This window comes from Mytilus edulis, chromosome 2 (assembly GCF_963676685.1).
Source record: "Mytilus edulis chromosome 2, xbMytEdul2.2, whole genome shotgun sequence".
Classification (NCBI taxonomy): domain Eukaryota; kingdom Metazoa; phylum Mollusca; class Bivalvia; order Mytilida; family Mytilidae; genus Mytilus; species Mytilus edulis.
Genome location: NC_092345.1, coordinates 64,597,461 through 64,618,762, shown reverse-complemented (window position 1 = coordinate 64,618,762; position 21,302 = coordinate 64,597,461). Strand labels below are relative to the sequence as shown.

Genomic DNA, 21,302 nt, shown 5'->3' with positions numbered 1-21,302 from the left:
GCTTTTATGTTTAAAATCGTTATATACAGGTTAGACTGTGATTTTAAAAACAAATGTTGATATCTTTTTATAATATTTACAATAAAACGGTGCGGGAAATGGACATGATTACATTTCCGGATGCGGGAAGCGGGAATATAAAAAAAATAAAAAAATTCTGTTTAGAAAAAAATAGGTGCGGGCGGGTCCGTCGAACAAGGAATCAGATTGGTGTGGCCTAAGTACAAATTTATGAAATTTTATATACATGTACAAAGGCCCTAATTCTGTAAAAATAGATTGTCCAAAGCAAAATTGTGGACTTGATATGTAATTTTGTATCAGATAAAGAAAATAAACTCAATGTATATACAGGCATCAACAAGAAAGCAAACTCTTGGATTTAATTAAGAAAGGATTGTTTGATGGAATGGACAAAATATAAGTCCCAGCTGTTACCAAGAGGGTTTGGAATGTAACTATTGAATGTGTTGACAATGAGTAAATGGACCTGGAACAGTCTTTTAGACTGCAAGCTTTAGTGTGAGCCAAAGTTGGAAAAAAAGTTTAAATGTTGATTTTTTGCTTTTTTTCACCAGTTTATAGATGTTCACAGCCATAACTTTTTTCCTTCAAACTTAACATTTTGGTGGTCTGTTTAACCATGATGTTGGGTCATATCAATTTGAAAAATGTTCTCTTCATTGGGACCCCAGCCCCCTTATTTTTGGGGACGTTCGATGCATTTGAATGGGGACACGTAGTTGGACCCCCCCTTTTTTTTAAATGGCTGGATACACACTTGCTCTTTGTTTATATTGATTGCAAATTTGATATTTTGGCTCTGAGCATGATCTTTTAAAAACAAAAACTGTTTTATTAGCACTATGTGATCAAATATTGTTATTAAGGATCATTAAGGGGGTACATAACACCTAAGGGAATTAACTCTTTAAAGATCAGATGAAGGTCTTAATCACACATTATTAGTGAAGAAATATTAAGTTTCAAAATGATATAATGCTGTTTGTCAAACTGCTATATATCCAGTGAAATAATAACTCTGTGGTTCAAATTTTTTGAAATATTTTTTGTCATGGTAAACAGTTTGTCAAAATTTTATTAAAAGTAAAGGGCCAAATTTTTTTTAATGAAAGTGGTGGGTTCCCCCCTCAAGAAGGGAAATGTCTGCAGTTTTGTTAAAAATATGAATATTCTTGAACATTTAAGACATGGCTGCTAAGTGCTTTTTTGTGTGATCAACAGAGCCTCTATTTTCTCAGTTTTTACAAAAGGTTTTGACTATTTCATCCCTATGGAATATATTCTGTCTATCAATGAGTAATCTTATGTCCATAGGAATTCCCAGGTTCCTGACAGAAAAATTGAGTTATGTAGTTGTTTGACAAGTCTGCACAAGTGCTATCATTGGTTATTGTTTATTGTTGGTTTTAAGTACAGCAAATACAATTGATGTTCATGCAGGTTTATCATATTGTTTGAAGGGTGTCAGGTTCAATAATTAGCAAAGTTGATTGATTATAGAAATCAGCCTGTCCATAGAGAATTAGTGCTAAGACCAAGAGTTTTAAAATGGAATTAGACATGTACATAAAGGTGATTGCTCGGACGAAAAAACATTTTTTTTAATGTTATATGTTTTTACTACAACAGGGATTTTCTAGATAGATCCTTTATTCTAAAAACTAAATACAAGTTTACAGAGAAACAAACAATAGTTGAGGTTATCAAAGCAGTACTATATTGTAATATGAAATACAAAATTTAATTCTACACTACCGCTAGACATGTACATAAAGGTGATTGTTGAAAAACTTTTTTTTAATGTAATATGTGTTTGCTAAGAGATTTTCTAAATAAGTACTCTTTTACAAAAAGAAGACAAAGATGTATCTAGTGTGTTTTTAATTTCTGTGAATTCCTAAAGAAGATGAGCTGATTCAATGTTATTCATCTAATATGGTTATCTTCAGAGATTTTCTTTTGTGCGATGGTATCTTTCACCATTTTATTCACAAAATTAAAGCTATTAATTTTCCACGGAGATTGTGGCCAGGAGACCATAAACCTGAAATCACCAATTTCTTTAATCTTCTCATTTATTTTACAAGATGAATGTGGTTTTACACCAGATCTCATCAAGGGATAGGAGAATTACCATTTTTGATTGTGATTTTGACCATTGTCAGCTGTATGAAGCATTGCTCAGATGCTGACTCATACACCCAATACAACTGTGAAAAACTAATAAAATAATGCACCAATATGCAGTAAATTTCAACAATTGGTTGTTGCATGACTGTCATATGGTCTTTTGCAACAGTTGTCTTTTATCCTGGAATTTTACATAACTACTACATTAATTGAATTACTTTAATTAATGAACAAGTTTTCAATCATCCATGGCCAGGAGAAGCAAAACTCACTAACAACATTGATAATTTATTACCTCATGGTTTCAAGATATCTCAGAAGAGCTTATTTTTTTACTCATAATTGAGTGAAAAGAAAATTGAATTTGATTATAACGAGGAGTATTTTTTATGAAAATAAAAGCTATACCTTTTCAAAACTGAAAAAAAATTACTAGTATGTAGAAATATCAATAGGAATCACATTTTACCTTTTATTGCAGTAATTAAACCAATGATTTAATCACTAAAATAATGAAAAAAAATGAAAATTGAGGAAAAATATGATGTCACAGTTAAAATTCTATTTATGTTACAAAAATCATATAATTTTGGAATGTATAACCCTGTAAGTAATCATCTATTAAGGAAAATACTTTGAATTGAATTTCTTGAAATTCTCATGATTAATTAAAATTTTATAATTTTGATTTCAAAAATGTAAATATAAATTAAAATTGGTGGGTTCCCATTAGCACTAGTACTTAGGACAAGGATATTTCTTGAAATTGCATGATAAACAATTTGGTAAGTAAGACCCACAAAATAAACCTGTTTGAAACCCTTTAGTGTCAAATCCCAATTGAGGACTTTAACTTGACTTAGTCCTCTTCATTCTAAGTGGAATATAGGGCCCATGGGGATTGGGGCTCTTTTTTTACACAATAGAATAATTATATTAAGCTTCACAGTTTATTTCGGTGCTTTTCATTGGCATTTCATTTGCGCCAAAAAAATCTTTCATTTGCGCCACAAACCATATTTCATTTGCGCCAAAAACTAAATCTTTCATTTGCGCCAATATTACAGGTGAGTACAGGTAAATACAGGTAAATACAGGTAATAATAGTATAAAACATAAAAATTTTCAAAAAGTCTTTTAATAATGAAGAAACATACTCCTCAGAAATACATGTAATAAGAGTATAAAACATCATACAAGTTATGCTAAAACCTCGATAACAGTATAAAACATCATACAAGTTATGCTAAAACCTCGATAAAATCATACAAGTCATGCTGAAATTTCCCCTCTTAGGTACATGCCATGTTTCTCCATAAGATAGTCAGTTTTCTCTTTCTCCCATCGTCGAACTGCAGCCGGTGTGTCCATAGATCGGATTTTGATGTATGTTGTAGCCTGAATCTTCTTTACAACGTCAACATAAATAAACATGTTTGGATGTTTTGAATAAAATTGTTCATTAAAATGTGCATGGAATGACTCCGGTCCATTGTTGGTTCGTTTAAAATTAGCAGTGGGTGTAGCAGCCCAAAATGACGGTGGATATCTAGATTCCGGGCTTATATAAGTTTCCAAAACATAATCAGCAAATTTTATGCATCTGCTATCAGTTGGAGATTCAGTCATAATATCATCTACGAAGCAGTCTTCAATTTGATCAGGCGATAGATATGGTAACCCAAAAAATGATGTTAACCATTTACCAATTTCGCAGGTCTTTTCCTTATACTCGGTACTTAATCCAAGATCTTGAATTTTCCGCCACCAATTTTGGCCAAGGTGAAATCTACAGCAATCGATTTTTCGATCCTGGCAACATTCGCAAAATAACATTACATTGACACCTCACACTGGACTGGTCATGTGAACACTATATATATAATTATAACCTTAGTGACTCTCAGTTTTGTATTAGAAATGAGTATGAACTCACACATATATCCAGGGGGAGTTATGTACAAACAAAAAACAAAATAAATCGTAAATAATATTTAACTTTTCCGTTATATTACCTGTCATACCTGTAAAATGGCGCAAATGAAGGTTTTTTTTTTGGCGCAAATGATATATAACCTTGTGGCGCAAATGAAAGGTTTGATTTTTTAAAAATTGGCGCAAATGAAATGCGCCCGTTTATTTTACTGTCTGTTATTGTTATGTTGCTACCATATAAATGAATTTTGATGAAATTATCAGCTACAATTTGACACATTTCTCATAAAAAAATAGAATTATTAGTACAATGATAACTCAACATATTGCATAGATTCTTTATAGGTTTTTTTTAGTATTTCCAAATATAATACAATATTGTGTATTGGAGGCAAATATAATGAATTTCTTACATTTAAAGATCTTTAAACCAAACAAATTACACAATGTTGTTTTATTTCATAGCAAGCTTATTGGCGAATAAACAAAACAAAAAACAATTAAGTGACCAGTACCAACATTCCATGACAGAAATTTGATTGGCAAATGGAATCTTGTTAACAAAGTCAATAATTGAATGCAAGCAGTGTATAGTACCATAGGATTTGTGTTTTCATAAGATCTTTGATTACTCCAGTACAGATCAGTACAGACCACTATTGGCAGTTTTACAGTTTTTTGTAATACACACTTGTTTCTAAATTGACTTCAGGTTGTGACTTTGATTTTCAGGCAGTTGATGATATGGATCGTAAAACTCTTTTCCACAGCCTTTTTTTTCAAGTTGTATGAGAGAGAGTGATAATGCATATATCAAACGCATCTCTCCTGCAGTGAAGTAAATTTCGTGTTTGATGTGCTATTACGATTTACCACATCAAAAGTTTTCATATACAAAAGAATTGGAATATAATCATTACTTTTTGTAATATTTCAAAACATCTTGCTGCTACTAAAATCGTCTGTGAATGAAAAGTATAGAAATGGAATATTTTCATTGACAGTAAGTTTATAATTCAGTTGCACATTATTTGCTTGTAATTAATTTGTCTTTACTTTTGTTGATATTTATAATTTGCTTTAAATGTTCATGGGAATACGACATATTTTGACATTTACGTTGACCAAATACCTAGAAATGATATGTCTTATGAGTCTATAATACAGAAAAAATATTTACAAATGTTAAAATTTCAGGAGATGAAAATAGATGAAAGGTTTTGCCATTTAGTGAAGTTCATTCAGTTAAAAACTTGATTATGTTATTTTTTGTTTTTTTAGATACCGTTTGAGTTTACCACAAACAAGATTAAGCTTGATGATGCAGGAAAAAACAAATTAGATGTGAAAACGTGTGACTTGGCAGTCACCCACCTGAACAGATGTACTGGTAAACCACTTTTTAATGGTGTAATTTTGTGTGTTTTTAAGTGTAGTGTTACATATGTTACACTAATCAGTGAGCAATTTGCATTAAATTTTGGCAGGTACACAAAAGTTTTACTGCAAATTGTAAATACAGAGTAATTCTTATTGTTTTTGACAGTATTATGATCACTGACATGTGTAGTTTATTTTACACAATGCATATAGAATGCAGTTTATTACATGTCTTGGTTAATTTATTTCCTTGTTTTTAAATAAGTGTTGTACATCATAACAGCACAGATCCATGTTGCTTTGAGTTTATGACATTGGAGTGAAAGTTTGTAAATAATGGAGATTAAATGTTTCTAGTATTTTTTCCATAAATGTCTGATGAATTCACTAACTAAATCCTATAATAATAGACTTGAGAAAATGAAATCGAGGGGTGCTCCGTTCACGGAGGGATCTTCGTACATACATACATACAATGGCAACTCAAACACAGAAAATTAACAGAAAGACAACATTAATAGACTTGTAAAAGTTTGGTAACATTGAAATCTATCAAAATAATAATTCTATTGTGTTGTTGTCTTCAATGTTGATTGTTTCCTTACTTTTTCAAAGACAACTGTGAATACATACAGAGTAATGACATTTTTGTTTTTGTTACTGACTTTATAAGCAAGAATATCAAGGGAGCCTGCTAGGGTTGGTTCACTATATACAATTAGTATAAAGATCTGACTTTAAGTGCTTCTTAACCATTATTTTGGGATAATTTAGATTAATAGCATTATTAAGATTGATGAAAAAGGTTAAAAAAAAAACCAACCAAAAGTAACATAATTTAGATTAATGTAAAAGTGATCAAAAGTGTTATAAATACCAAAATAGCATAATATTCCCCATTTCCATTCTCAATTTTAATAAACAACATTGTTTAGATTTTTCTATTTATCTAGAATCAAAGAAAGAATAACCCCTCCTACATTCATTACATTGTAAATTATTTAAAACTTTTTAACAGTAAATTACTATTCAGTTAATGGTACTAGTAATAATAAAAAAAATCAATAAAAAGATATGCTATGTATATGAAAGCTTGAAATAGTCTTGAGACGTTCAAAGATTTGTAGGGAGCACCATGGTCTATTGTAGAGTGTCAGCTGCATGTTTGAATTTTCGTCTGCCACCTTTAATTTTAATGTGCCATGTTATATTTGCTTTCTTTCATGCTTCAAAAATCAATACATTGTAGTTAAATAACAGATACCTCTAACCCAATTATCATGTCATTGACAATTAAGTAATCTAACTAGTATTTGATAGTGTGAACTGTGCCTCTGGGAATGTTTACATTACAGGCGCTTGGTTGGTTCGTGATTTGGATTTTTGCGTTGTTTACACTGAAAATACCATGTTCTATTTTTATACCACAAACTTAATGCTACTTCACTCTGATCAGATCTCTTATCTTACTATTCATACTAAAAATAAGAATGAAGAGTAAAAATAAAAATAAGGGATTTACAAGCAATCAAATAATGTAAAATTTTTGTATAGATTTTAATAATGAGATAGAAAATGGGAATTGACATTCAAACTATACAGAATGCATATGACAAGATAGTTTATAATCTAGAGATGCTGGAAAAACTGATAAAATCTGATATTTCTTGTTTTAAAACATTTCACAAGTTTTCTTAGCTACAAAATCTGCTTTGAAATGCTTGCTGACCTTTTTTTGTCAATAACTTTGTTTCAAGAAACCATCAACAATATACTGAGAGAGAAGCTGATATCTATTTGCACCAAAAAGGAATTTATTAGTGCCAGTGCTACCTCTGCTCTATTTCATTTGAAAAAAACTATTGGTTTCATTTTCACCAATTCAATAAACAATCATGCAAATGTGCCAATTTGATAAATTTATTAATTTTTACTTATGACCACTCAATATATTTTCTTTAAATGATTTATCCTCCTTCATAAGAGCTTGTCGGGACTGGCAGTCTACCACCTGGCTGAATTTGAAAATGCCAGACAGAATTTGTGATCTTTTACAACAATGATAAGTTCCCTCTAACAAACATCTTTCCTTTCAAATTTTTGTAAAATTCAATTTATTTATTGGTGAGTATCTGGAATTTTGATGAGGGGTCAGTTCAATCGGGTGCACTACTTTTGCGGGCATTTGGGGATTAAAATGTTTTACGTTTGCACGCAGTTTTCGATTACATTTGCGCACATTCATTATACAGATAAACTCAGGTAAAAATATAAATAAAAATTAAATCAAATTGTAATTGACTATATATAATTTTTTTTATTTTCATAATAAATATGACTATCAATTATTAATTTTGAAAACATTTCTTAATTCAAATTATATATTGTTCATATTGAATTCTAAAACCAATTATAAAGTGACACTGTGATCATTATAAACTCTGTAGTATAGCTTAATGCATACATGTAACTTCATTTTGAAAAGTGTTCGTTTTTAAAATTAGTAAATAATTAAAGTTACTTAGTTTGTAAAGTTACACCAAGGTACAAACATGGAGTTTCGGCACGTACCGACATGTAAAGTAATGAATTTATCAATACATTTACCTTAAATATTAGCTATGTTTTAACATTTTAACATTTTCATCTGTATATATTTCTAGGAATTAGTGCTTGTGCATAATAAAATGAACTTTATATCTTGCTCGAAATCCCACTTCCACCTCATCGTTGGTGAGCAGGGGACTGAGACTAACTGAATGAGTACTTATACTTGTAAATAATTGAACAAATTATAAATAAATAAATATTATTACCTGTATTTTACCTGAGTTTACCTGTCAAAAATATGCACAATTGTAATCAAAAGCTGCGCTCAAATGTAATGGTAATGCGCGCAAACGTAATGTACTGGTTCAATCTAACGTTGATAGGTTAGTTATAGAACATGTTGCATGTATTATATAGGTACAAAAATATACAGTTAATGTTGCACAATAAATGGATTCCATTTATTGGTGTATTTGACACCCATCAGAAATTCTGATTCTGGCCAGAGAAAATACTTACAAGAGGACATATAATCAAAACAACTAGGGCTATATAACATGTTTTAAAACTTTTCTTTTTTCTATACAAAATATAAACAAAATATTCAAATAGAGTTGCTAAAACATTATTGTCTTTTTTTTTGGCAACAGATTAATCATGAAAATATGGTATTTCAGTCAACAATGAAATAGGAGATTTCTTATTTTAAATTTGACATATAAATGAGACTGAATTCTTATAATGCAAATGAGCAAAGTCTGACAAAAAGAAAAAAGAGAAACAAAATGTAAATGCAATCTTTATATGTCATAATGTTGTTGAGAAATGAATTCTATTAATGTTTGATAGAATTTTCTCTACCAATAAATCTTATCTTAATTTCACAGAAAATAAATGAATAATTCCATTTCACAGAAAATTCCATTACATTCTTATCCTTTGATACATCATCATCAATTATACAATTTGTTCTATATATACTGCAACAGACATTTTTCATTGTTTCATACTTGATGTATCCAGCTGTTTTGTTTGATCATGATGTTTTTATTGTATAGATTAGTTTTTGTCATTTAACTGAATTTAAAATTCCAAATGTTTTGAATTTTATTGGATTCATGAGCTTTGGTTCAAAAGTTATCTGTTCAAAGTTGTCAATTTTTTAGACAACTGATAGCTGGCAGTGTCTTCATTCCTCTTGATATGAAAATATTTTTTTGCAATTCCTGCTGTTTCATAACACATAAAAAGTACAATAAATAAAATGAAACTGTTAATTACAAAAGTGATTAGTAAGCTAAAACATGAATCATATGGCTTATGTGGTCAGTCTTTTGAGGTAACTGCCCTTCGATGACAATTTTTAAGGACTTTTTGTGTGGAAACTGTAAACGAATTTGCTGTTTATACATTCAAACTTTTAATTGCCTTTACCAATTATTATGAACTTTATACACTATTCTTGTTAATCCCACACCTTTTGGAATTTTTTGGTGGAATGCAAGAACAAAACATCCCCCATGACTGTTTGTTTTTGAACAATAAAGCACTGAAATGGCCAGCAATCTAATAACAACAAACAGAAGCTAATGTTATTAAGTTTCAAAGAACACTAAATGTCAATGACTTTGATTAGTACGTTGACTCTCCCATGTTTAATAGGGAGGGCATCTGTGTCCCATGGACATTGATTTTGCATTGCTCAGATGTTTAATCCTGAATATGAAGAAGTGGTTTTGATGAGATACATTAGTTATTAATGTTTGCTAAATCGTTTTACTTACATTATGGTAAATTTTGTTTTCTTTCTTTCTGATAAATGTTTTTGCACATTTTGTATTATGGTTTACTGTTTGCATACTCAACTAATGCTGTTTTCATTATGGAAAGATTATTTAACCTCTGCTTCAAAGGAGGAATTATACTAGCTACGTCTTGTTTGTCCATCCATTATTCCAAAAAAAATGCTAGTAGATCATAGATTTATCATCAGGGTCCACATATATCAGCTCGAGCATATCAGAGCTTTCTGAAATTTGTTTTCAAGCTTTATATGAGTATGTTATACTGAATGATGGGCTTTCCCATACATCACTATCTATTTCTTGTTATAGGGCGAGTATCATTAGTGAACAATAGCTCATCTTTTTATTGATTTGTATAAATTTTGCAGAAATGCCAAAGTAAATGAATTTATGCTAATTATTTGCATATTAAAAGACCTATAGCCGCTTTAGGTCAGTTCTCTTAAAATACAAAATTGTACTCTTAACACCAAATTAAGTGTTTTTGTTGATTGACTTCTGGATTAGTGTATGAAAATTGTACTCAAAAGTTTTATGACAGTAACCCAAGGGTTTTGTTAGTTTGAAGAAAATTTTCAGAAAGAGAAATAGTTCAACTTTTACTATATTTTATATAATATATTTATACTTTGTTGAATGATCCCTCATTGTTTGAGACTAACTTCACTTGTTTGTTATCCCTTATTGTTTGAGACTAACTTCACTTGTTTGTTATCCCTTATTGTTTGAGACTAACTTCACTTGTTTGTTATCCCTCATTGTTTGAGACTAATTTCACTTGTTTGTTATCCCTCATTGTTTGAGACTAATTTCACTTGTTTGTTATCCCTCATTGTTTGAGACTAATTTCACTTGTTTGTTATCCCTCATTGTTTGAGACTAATTTCACTTGTTTGTTATCCCTCATTGTTTGAGACTAACTTCACTTGTTTGTTATCCCTTATTGTTTGAGACTAACTTCACTTGTTTGTTATCCCTCATTGTTTGAGACTAATTTCACTTGTTTGTTATCTCTCATTGTTTGAGACTAACTTCACTTGTTTGTTATCCCTCATTGTTTGAGACTAATTTCACTTGTTTGTTATCCCTCATTGTTTGAGACTAATTTCACTTGTTTGTTATCCCTTATTGTTTGAGACTAACTTCACTTGTTTGTTATCCCTTATTGTTTGAGACTAACTTCACTAATTTCACTTGTTTGTTATCCCTCATTGTTTGAGACTAATTTCACTTGTTTGTTATCCCTCATTGTTTGAGACTAACTTTCACTTGTTGAATGATGCCTCATTGTTTGAGACTAACTTCACTTGTTTGTTTTATAATATTTCATTAGTACAGTATTGTGTATGTTTTATAATATTTCATTAGTACAGTATCGTGTATGTTTTATAATATTTCATTAGTACAGTATCGTGTATGTTTTATAATATTTCATTAGTACAGTATCGTGTATGTTTTTAATCACATATTTTGCATTTATTTGTTTCTTTGGAATGAAAGCTAAAACTATTTTTGCTTGATTTAAGCACTAAATGCCCTTCGAAATAAAAATTGCTCCTGAAATTATAAGTTATTGTTTAATAACTGACATTGTTTATAACTAATAACATTAAGTAGTTGTACAATTATATAGTATTTTAGTTTTTACATTCATTTATAGTGTAAAATTATATCATAACTTGTTTTCGTACCAGTAGCAAGCACTGTTAATTTTTAAACATAATAGCTGCAATTATTGAACACACCAGATTTATTACATGTTCCGAGGGATAGATGTTAAGACATGATTTATCAATTTACTCCTTACAGTAAGATACTTTACAATAGATGTATTTTAAAGAAAAAAGAGATTTTGATGATTATTATTTTTATTTTTTTTAATTAAAATGGTAGTTCAAATTTTTTCAAATTAAAAATGCTATTACTAAAATATTATACACTCATGGGAAATTTACAATATGCAGTTATTAAATAAGATGGGTCACTTTTCAGTAAATATGTCAAGTAAAGTTTAAAATTGAATACATGTAAAAGTGTTCCTGTTCATTATCTTACTATTGTTCAGAAATCTTCCTTACATCATTACTCTTATTGCGTAACTCCTCCGTAGTCCAGTAGGAAGGTTTACAAATGCTTTCAGAAAGTATTTACTAAATACACAATGAATTTCTGTTAAAACCTAATTTAATTTCACACCTCTGTAGAGTAACAGTATGTCTTTTTTAAAAGCTGTACAATTAATGTAGGCTTAAAATTGTCACGAAAATCTTTTGTAGAATTTGTACTTCATCTGAATTTAATTACTTTATTTCAGGAAGCAGAAAAATGTCCTGCAATGAACAATAAGTCTGAAACAAAGTCACTTATTAAAGTTGAAATGAAGTTAAAAGGCTGTAAAGAAAAGACTGAGCGCAAAATGGCAATCCTATAACAAAAGACGCTGACAAATAAAATGAAGATGTTATCTAAGAAACCTTATGATTTAGTGTCTGAGGATGGTTACGACACCAGAATTCCGTTACACAACGATGAAGCTTTTCAACATGGAATTCATTTCCAGGCCAAGGTAATTTATAAACAAACTGATTAAACTTGTTACATGCATTATGCCTGTCCTAAGTCCGGTATCATCAGTGGCAGCTTATGTTTTTTTTTGTTTTTAATTTTTAATTTAGATGATGGATGAGAGATGACATGAATACTAACCTGCTTTGTACTATAGACTGACACACTGAGCTGAATTTTTAACCTGCTAGTTCACAATGTATCAGTCTGCAGGAAGACATGTCACCTTATCCAGACACATTATTCTGATACTGAGACAACCAGTCTTTTCTCTTACTCCTCAATACCCGGGTTCTAAGCAGAGAAGCAGCAAATACCAATTTTTGAGTCTTTGATTTTTGACCCAACTGGGGTTCAAATCCATGACCTCACACGCTCAAGGCGAACACACTTCCACTAGACTATCCATGCTGGTAAGATGAGTAAGATCTTGACATATGGCATGATACTTGTTGATTGATATGACTATGTTGCCATCTGAATGTTTTTTCTGCTTTTATTGAGTTTTGGGATTGCTGTCTGATTGATATGTACCCTGTATATATTCATTCATGATTGTTGTATTTCACATGTTAGGATAATGTATGTATTGCTAAAATTAATTTACTGATTGAAAAAAAAAAGATAAAATTAACTTGCTCTATATTTAGATTACAATTCTAATAGGAAAAGAATGACATACAATATGTGTCTTTTAATGGGAAATGAAGGAATGTAGCAATTTTCAATCGCTTTGGGATGTACTTAGTGTTCCTTCTAATATTGTAATTTAACCCAATTCCAAGTTATTCTTGACCCTCACTTAGCCTTGTCCAGCTTCAAAATTTTCTAAATCAATGACTGTAAATACATTTAATTTTTTTTAAGTTGGAAACATCACAAGTTTTGATGTTGCCTTGCCAAGTACATGAAACTGCAATATTACATAATGGTGATTAATTTGATGAAAGATTTATTGAAGATTTTTACCAATTATGTTGCTCCATGTGTATTGAACTAGAATAGTTTGGCAGAATTCAATGATTTCTTAAATGATTTGGCAGGCCTGATAAGATTTTGTATTGATTCTTTCTTTGTTTAAAATCAGTTACAATATTATTTCCTTATTAGTTTATTTCATTCCTTTTGATTAAAGAAACATTCAAAAAGATTAGAATGAAAAAGGCATAAGTCTTTGTCAACAGGATGATTTTTAAGACTGATGAATGGAGTGTTTTTTTCCTTAGAATTTAGGATTAGATCCTTTAAAAAGTAAAATAACAAAAATACCGAACTCCAAGGACAATTCAAAATAGAAAGTCCCTTGGTAAAACCAAAAGCTCAAACACATCAAATAAATGGAATACCAACTGTCATATTCCTGACTTGGTACAGGCATTTTCGTATGTAGAATATGGTGGATTGAACCTTGTTTTATAGCTAGCGAAATTAAATTTGATCCAAGTTTCATTTTTTGGTAAAATATTCTTTTAGGAATTTATTTTTATTTTCTAAGAACTATAAAAGCCATAATAGTTTTTCACAACTTTGAGAATGAAGCAGGGGCGGATCCAGGATTTCAGATTAGGGGGGGCGCAATGTTAAAATTTCGCCGAGCGGAGCGAGGCGAAAATTTCTTTTGAGGTATAATTATCAAAATTATTGGAATATTCTTCTAAAGAGGGTGCAATGTAGATATCTTGCATGGCAAGCAAAACGTGGCGAATATTTTGTGTTAAAATAAGCGAGAAATTAAAGTTTCAAGCTAAAACCGCATAAATCCACCCCTGTCAATCTACAATCACCATAATTAACAAGAAATGTGCGAGTTTCAATTCATTGACTCAACAATAGCTCAACTGACCAATATTAGATTAAAAATAAAAACGGTCTACTTTTGCCAGCGATTTTTCATTGTCTTTTCACAATTTTTTATTATTATTATTTTTTGTTGATTTCGGAGGTCGTGCCAAACTTTTTATGTACATTTTTTTACAGCAAACCACTAAATTCAAAATGAGATCTTTATTTTCATGGGATCCTATATGTAATACGGAAATACGAGTTGGAGCCTTGATCGTTTATGCATGCTTCGGCAAACTTTACAGGTTGCAATTAAGTGAGAAACATATATTGATACAGATATATTAAATATTGATACAAATAAATAAAAACTAACCTTTCGCTTGAACCAGTATCTCTATCTTTCATTAAGAAAGAATTTAACCAGTTACCTTGACTGTTTTCTTCGCTGTGCAATGATGAAATACCCAACCCAACCGCGGGTAGGGCACTTTCACCTACTTCGTTGGAAAGTGAGTTAGTGATGTTTTGGAGTTTCGATTATCAAAGAAATTGTTTATAATTTATAAATTGTTTTACTTTAACTGCCGCGTTTGACACCTTTCTTTGAAGTATACCATATTTATGATAGAACTTACAGATAAACCGTAGGTCAGTATATTAGTAATCACGTTGATTCTGTTAAACTTACTGTTTTATATACTTCTTTGAATGATAAAACAGATTGCAATGCGACGACATTATTTTTCGTCGTCTGTTCAGATACTTTATTGAGCTGGGGACTACCCATGCTTTGCAAATTTTAGGGGGGCGCACGCCCGCCACGCCCCCGCCTAAATCCGCCCCTGTGAAGCGTTTATATTTTTAAAATTTTTGAAAATAATTTTATGAATAAACACCTGCTCCCAAGAAATTTATAGTGTTTTTTTTTACAACAGACTTTATGTTTACATGTTACTTACCAAGTGTGTTTTGATGGAAATTGTAGTTCATGACTTCACAAATCAGCAGTCAGAACGTTACCTCCCACGTTGAATATAGATGAATTGAACACTTTTATTCAAAATATATGTGAACTCAAGGTGCAGTTGTTATTACATAAAACATTTGTCAGAAGATTTCAAAGTGTGCAGTCACACATGATTATAGTATTCAATTAGATTTTTACAGAAGTAAAGCAAGATTTTTAATGTAAACTTAGGTATATATTGCTTAATGATTGTACATCTTATGCAGTGCATTAAGTTAATTTTTTATTGCTACATAACATTAGGAGGAAGTTTTCTGGAGCCTGACTTCAGAGTGGGGAACTTGTATCTAACTTTTTACTGCAAAAGTCTATGTTAAAGATATAAATCTAGCTTTTCACTAATACATATGTCAATTTAAAGAATACTTTTAATTTCGATGAACTACCACAATCTTGAATTTTAGAATTTAATGAGTATGCTTGTTTTTGAGGTTTTAAGATCTTTAAATGCTTTTGTAATCCTGTCTAGGTCAAATGGATAGTGGAAGCATTTCTATCTAAGCCAAATGAATAGTGTAAGCATTGCTATCTAGGCCAAATGGTAGTGTAAGCATTTCTCTCTAGGCCAAAGGGATAGTTTGAGCATTTCTATCAAGGCTAAAGGGATAGTGTAGGCATTTCTATCTAGGCTAAAGGGATAGTGTAGGCATTTCAATCTAAGACAAAGGGATAGTGTAAGCATTTCTCTCTAGACCAAAGGGAAAGTGTAAACATTTCTATCTAGGCCAAAGGGATAGTGTTAGCAATTCTATCAAGGCCAAAGGAATAGTGTTAGCATGTTTATCTAGGCCAAACAGGATAGTGTATGCATTTCTTTCTAGGCCAAAGGGATAGTGTAGGCATTTCTATCAAGGAAGGGATATTATAAGAATTTCTATCAAGGCAAAAGAGATAGTGAAAGTATTTCTATTTAGGCCAAAGGGAAAGTGTGAGCATTTCTATTTTAGTCCAAAGGATAGTGTAAGCATTTCTATCAAGGCCAAAGGGATAGTGTAAGCATTTCTATCTAGGCTAAAGGCATAGTGTAAGCATTTCTATTTACGCCAAAGGGATAGTGTAAGCATTTTTATCTAGGCTAAAGGGATAGAGTAAGCATTTCTCTCTAGGCCAAAGGGATAATGTAAGCATTTCTACTAGGCTAAAGGGATAGTGTAAGCATTTCTATCTAGGCTAAAGGGATTATATAAGCATTTCTATCTAGACCAAAAGGATAGTGTAAGTATTTCTATTTAGGCCAAAGGGATAGTGTAAGCATTTCTATCTAGGCTTAAGGGATAGTGTAAGCATTTTTATCTAGGCCAAAGGGATAGTGTAAGCATTTCTATCTAGGCTGAAGGGATAGTGTAAGCATTTCTATCTAGGACAAAGGGATAGTGTAAGCATTTCTCTCTAGGCCAAATGGAAAGTAAGCATTTCTATCTAGGCCAAAGGGATAGTGTAACCATTTCTCTCTAGGCCAAAGGAATAGTGTTAGCATGTTTATCTAGGCCAAACAGGATAGTGTATGCATTTCTTTCTAGGCCAAAGGGATAGTGTAGGCATTTCTATCAAAGAAGGGATATTATAAGCATTTCTATCAAGGCAAAAGAGATAGTGAAAGTATTTCTATTTAGGCCAAAGGGAAAGTGTGAGCATTTCTACTTTAGTCCAAAGGATAGTGTAAGCATTTCTATCAAGGCCAAAGGGATAGTGTAAGCATTTCTATCTAGGCCAAAGGGATAGTGTAAGCATTTCTATTTACGCCAAAGGGATAGTTTAAGCATTTCTATCTAGGCTAAAGGGATAGTGTAAGCATTTCTATCTAGGCTAAAGGGATAGAGTAAGCATTTCTATCTAGGCCAAAGTGATAATGTAAGCATTTCTATCTAGACTAAAGGGATAGTGTGAGCATTTCTATCTAGGCCAAAGGGATAGTAAAAGCATTTCTATTTACACCAAAGGGATAGTGTAAGCATTTCTGTCTAGGCTAAAGGGATAGTGTAAGCATATCTATCTAAGCTAAAGGGATAGTGTAAGCATTTCTATCTAGGACAAAGGGATAGTGTAAGCATTTCTCTCTAGGCCAAAGGGAAAGTGTAAGCATTTCTATCTAGGCCAAAGGGATAGTGTAAGACGTTACGCGCGATGTTCGTACATGTAAGCGTAACACAACGTCGCGAATATTACTTTCAAACCAAAACTTCGACTGAAACGTTGGTTTTAAGCATGTGCGACATACTTGTAAGACTCCGCAAAATCGACAGTGCGTTTTAACTACTTATCGAAAATTGATGTACTTTAGATTTTTGAAAAATTAAGAAAAATAACATTTTAAAAAATCATAAAATTCTACCATTATAAGAGCTCTGATAAGCAAACAATTGACGTAAATTTGAGTTGAGTTCGTTTTTACGTCAAAAAATGGCGGTGCGACAACCTTGTAAGCCTTTGAAAAATCGCTCATAAATAACCATATATCATTTTTCAGGATATTTGTCTTTAAATTCATAAAATTAAGCAAATTAACATTGATGAAGTAAATACAAATACTAACCTTTTTTCCATATTAGATAAATGTTTTTGATTCTCAAATCTGGAATACCAATTTTTTTTCCCGTGGGACAGATTTGCCTTTGTTGTATGGAACACTTTATTTTTTCTATGACGTCATCATAACGTCATAAAAAATGCATAAAAAACTGAAGGAATTTTTTGTTAAATAATGGAAAAAAACGTTTTTCAAAATATTAAATACTTTAGACGAAAATCACAGTTTAGTGGTTACAATAAATGAAATATGTTACGCGGGACAGCCTAAAAATAGCCGTTTTTTAAAACTGAAGCTTGTCGCATGCAGCATAAAACATTGTTTCAACAATTTTTTTATTTTTTTTTTATTTTAAAAAAACATTTTTTTTTCAAATGCGTACAATAGCAATGAATATGATATCACAAAATTAAATATTTTGGACTTGCATCTTGCCAACTACACCGATTTTCCAATGAGGTACGAACATCGCGCGTAACGTCTGAGCATTTCTCTCTAGGCCAAAGGATTAGTGGAAGCATTTCTATCAAGGCCAAAGGGATAGTGTAAGCATTTTTATCTAGGCCAAAAGGATAGTGTAAGCATTTCTCTCTAGGCCAAAGGGATAGTAGAAGCATTTCTATCTCTGCCGAAGGGATTTTATAAGCATTCTTTCAAGTCCAAAGGGATAGTGTAAGCATTTCTTTCTAGGCCAAAGGGATAGTGTAAGCATTTCTCTCTATTCATTTCTATCAAGGCCAAAAGAATAGTGAAAGTATTTTTATCAAGGCCAAAGGGATAGTGTAAGCATTTCTATCTAGGCCAAAGGGATAGTGTAAGCATTTCTATTTACGCCAAAGGGATAGTGTAAGCATTTCTATCTAGGCTAAAGGGATAGTGTTAGCATTTCTATCTAGTCTAAAGGGATAGAGTAAGCATTTCTATCTAGGCCAAAGGGATAATGTAAGCATTTCTATCTAGGCTAAAGGGATAGTGTAAGCATTTCTATCTAGGCCAAAGGGATAGTGTAAGCATTTCTATTTACACCAAAGGGATAGTGTAAGCATTTCTATTTACGCCAAAGGGATAGTGTAAGCATTTCTATCTAGGCTAAAAGGATAGTGTTAGCATTTCTATCTACCGGTAGTCTAAAGGGATAGAGTAAGCATTTCTATCTAGGCCAAAGGGATAATGTAAGCATTTCTATCTAGGCTAAAGGGATAGTGTAAGCATTTCTATCTAGGCCAAAGGGATAGTGTAAGCATTTCTATTTACACCAAAGGGATAGTGTAAGCATTTCTATCTAGGTTAAAGGGATAGTGTAAGCATTTCTCTCTCTCGATGGATATGTAGGGATCTGAAATATGGTTCCAGGGAGTAAACAGTCTGTTGAATATAAAAAATCTTTTTGGTTTCTATGTATTGTTGTTTTAGAAAATCCCTGAAGGGAATATTTGTTTTACTTTTGAGAGGGTGTTGTTTGATCCCCATACAATTTTATACAACAATAAAATACCAATTTTGCTGAAAGAAGCACTTCTTACCCTGACAAAGAAGTTATATTATCTAGAGATTCATTAGATAAAAGTCACTGAAGATATAAGAAATATTTCTTTACAATTACGATTGTATAAAAGTTGTCCTTTGCAGATGTTTCTGAATTAGTAATATAAAAAGGACAGAGTGTTATCATTGTTTATATAGCAAAATAACTAAACAATGTCTGAATTTTCTGAATCAGTTATTTTTTTGGAATTTGGTGCTGACTGCAGATCATTGATAGTCTGTCAAACTTATTCACAAATTGTAATAGATCAGAGGAGATTTAGAGCTTGACTATGCAGAGATATTGCCTTTTGTTGCAGACCACATGATAACCCGTAGATGTCTTTGTATGTTGTCTGGAGGGTATTATCAACCTTATATGTAGTCAAACCATTTAAATTTTCATCATCTCCTCTGAAAATTCTAAGTCAAATGAAACCATACTTGGCAGAATTAATATACAGAAGGTCAGAAATAAAAGTTGCTAATTTTTTGTTATTATAAGATGAATAACATAGGAATTTGTTTAAGTATGCAGTTCAAAAAACAAATTATTTCAATGTTGGGCCCTTAGGGCTCCAAATGGTTTTTCAACAATGTTTATTGAGAAAACATATAGACAATTAAAAAATTAAACAATCTGGGTATGTGTTATTAAGTTTTATAGGAAGCAGGGTATGAAATTAGCAGGGGCCCACAGGCCAATGGCCCCTAAAATTTGGTGTGGGCTACTGAAATTTCTGGTTTTCTTGTATAGGACTTTATATATGGGCCACAAAATTTAAGCTGTGGGCTACTGTTGCCAAAGTCTTTAAAAGTTCAATCCGTGGGAAATATTCAGTATTTTGAGGCAATTTATACATGTACACTGCTAAAGCACCCTACTACTTATAACATCTTATAGGAATGTTAATCAAAATTATGTAAATTGGTACCAGGTGAGCAATAAAGACTGCTTGGAGCCTCAGGTTTTATAAATCTCTAGAAATCAGCAAACTGAAACAAGGAAGGAAAACTGCAAAAGGGAGAAAATAGACTTGGATGACCTGTTATGTTTTGAAATCAATAATTTAATTCTGTGATCTGCGGAAAGTCCCATACAGACTGTTATCTCTGATGCATGTCTCTATGATAAGCACAATTTTGCAATTCAAATGACTGTCTAATGAAAGGAAAATAATGATTTATCATGTGCCACTTTAATTAATCTCGGTCTTGTCTCATTTTAAAGTAATTGAGATTTTTTCCTTAAGCTGTCTCTAGAGAGAACATTAGACTTTAAAGGAATGTTTGATGTACAAGAGGGTTACAGGTTATTCCTGTTTTTTGCTGCTTGCAATTTTTCTTCATTGACTGTGTTTTTGTAGCAAGACATCTGAGAGCAAATTTTTAAAGTAATGAAGATGAATCCTTCCTTAATGGTTATAAATACTTATTAGTAATTGCTGACCATATATGTTATTTCCCTTGGTAGTGACAAATGATTATAAACAAATTGATTTTTAAAAGATATATTTAGAATGCTTATTAATATTTTTTATATTTTATCCAACATTATTCCATGTTCTTAGGTGCACATATATAGCTTTATTGACTTTTTGTAAAGAATTTTGTTCAAACTAGTTCTAGAGAATTTCTTGAAATTGCAATCGGGTTAAGAATATGTCAATTTTGGTTAAATGGGGTATCACAGATTTGAATAAGATGTTACATACAATTTCTGCCTTTGAACATGAAGTAAAAATTAAAAAAAATGCATTTTAGGATTTGTCTACTTGGTATTCTGACTAAACTCACTACCATTGGCGTTTAATGGTATTAAGTATTTCAACCGAAGACTCCACTTTGACTGATGTATACCCAGAAAACGAAGTTGTTGACTATAATATTAATATTTGAAATCATTAAAATGAAATTTATTTGACAACAACCTATCAATTTTGAAGAAAAATGATTAAACTAGGTTTTTAGACTGGAGTTTTTTAAGACAATTTTGAGAAATCTTTTATAACTTAATTGTATTTGATTTTTATGTTATATATCCAAGTTC

At 31.2% G+C, this 21,302-nt stretch overlaps 1 protein-coding gene across 2 annotated transcripts in view; it reads left to right on the top strand.

Moving 5' to 3' along the window:
* LOC139512685 (carboxyl-terminal PDZ ligand of neuronal nitric oxide synthase protein-like) overlaps positions 1–21,302 on the top strand; it is an 83,230-nt gene that overhangs the window by 16,279 nt on the left and 45,649 nt on the right. The window contains exons 1-3 of one of the 2 annotated variants that reach the window (XM_071300486.1): positions 4,588–5,092; positions 5,371–5,479; positions 12,139–12,390. In XM_071300486.1, coding sequence (XP_071156587.1) covers positions 12,277–12,390 — 114 coding nt within the window. In that variant the 5' untranslated portion in view covers positions 4,588–5,092; positions 5,371–5,479; positions 12,139–12,276. Of the gene's footprint in view, positions 1–4,587; positions 5,093–5,370; positions 5,480–12,138; positions 12,391–21,302 lie in introns of those variants that run through there. The other variant, XM_071300487.1, reaches the window with a different exon arrangement.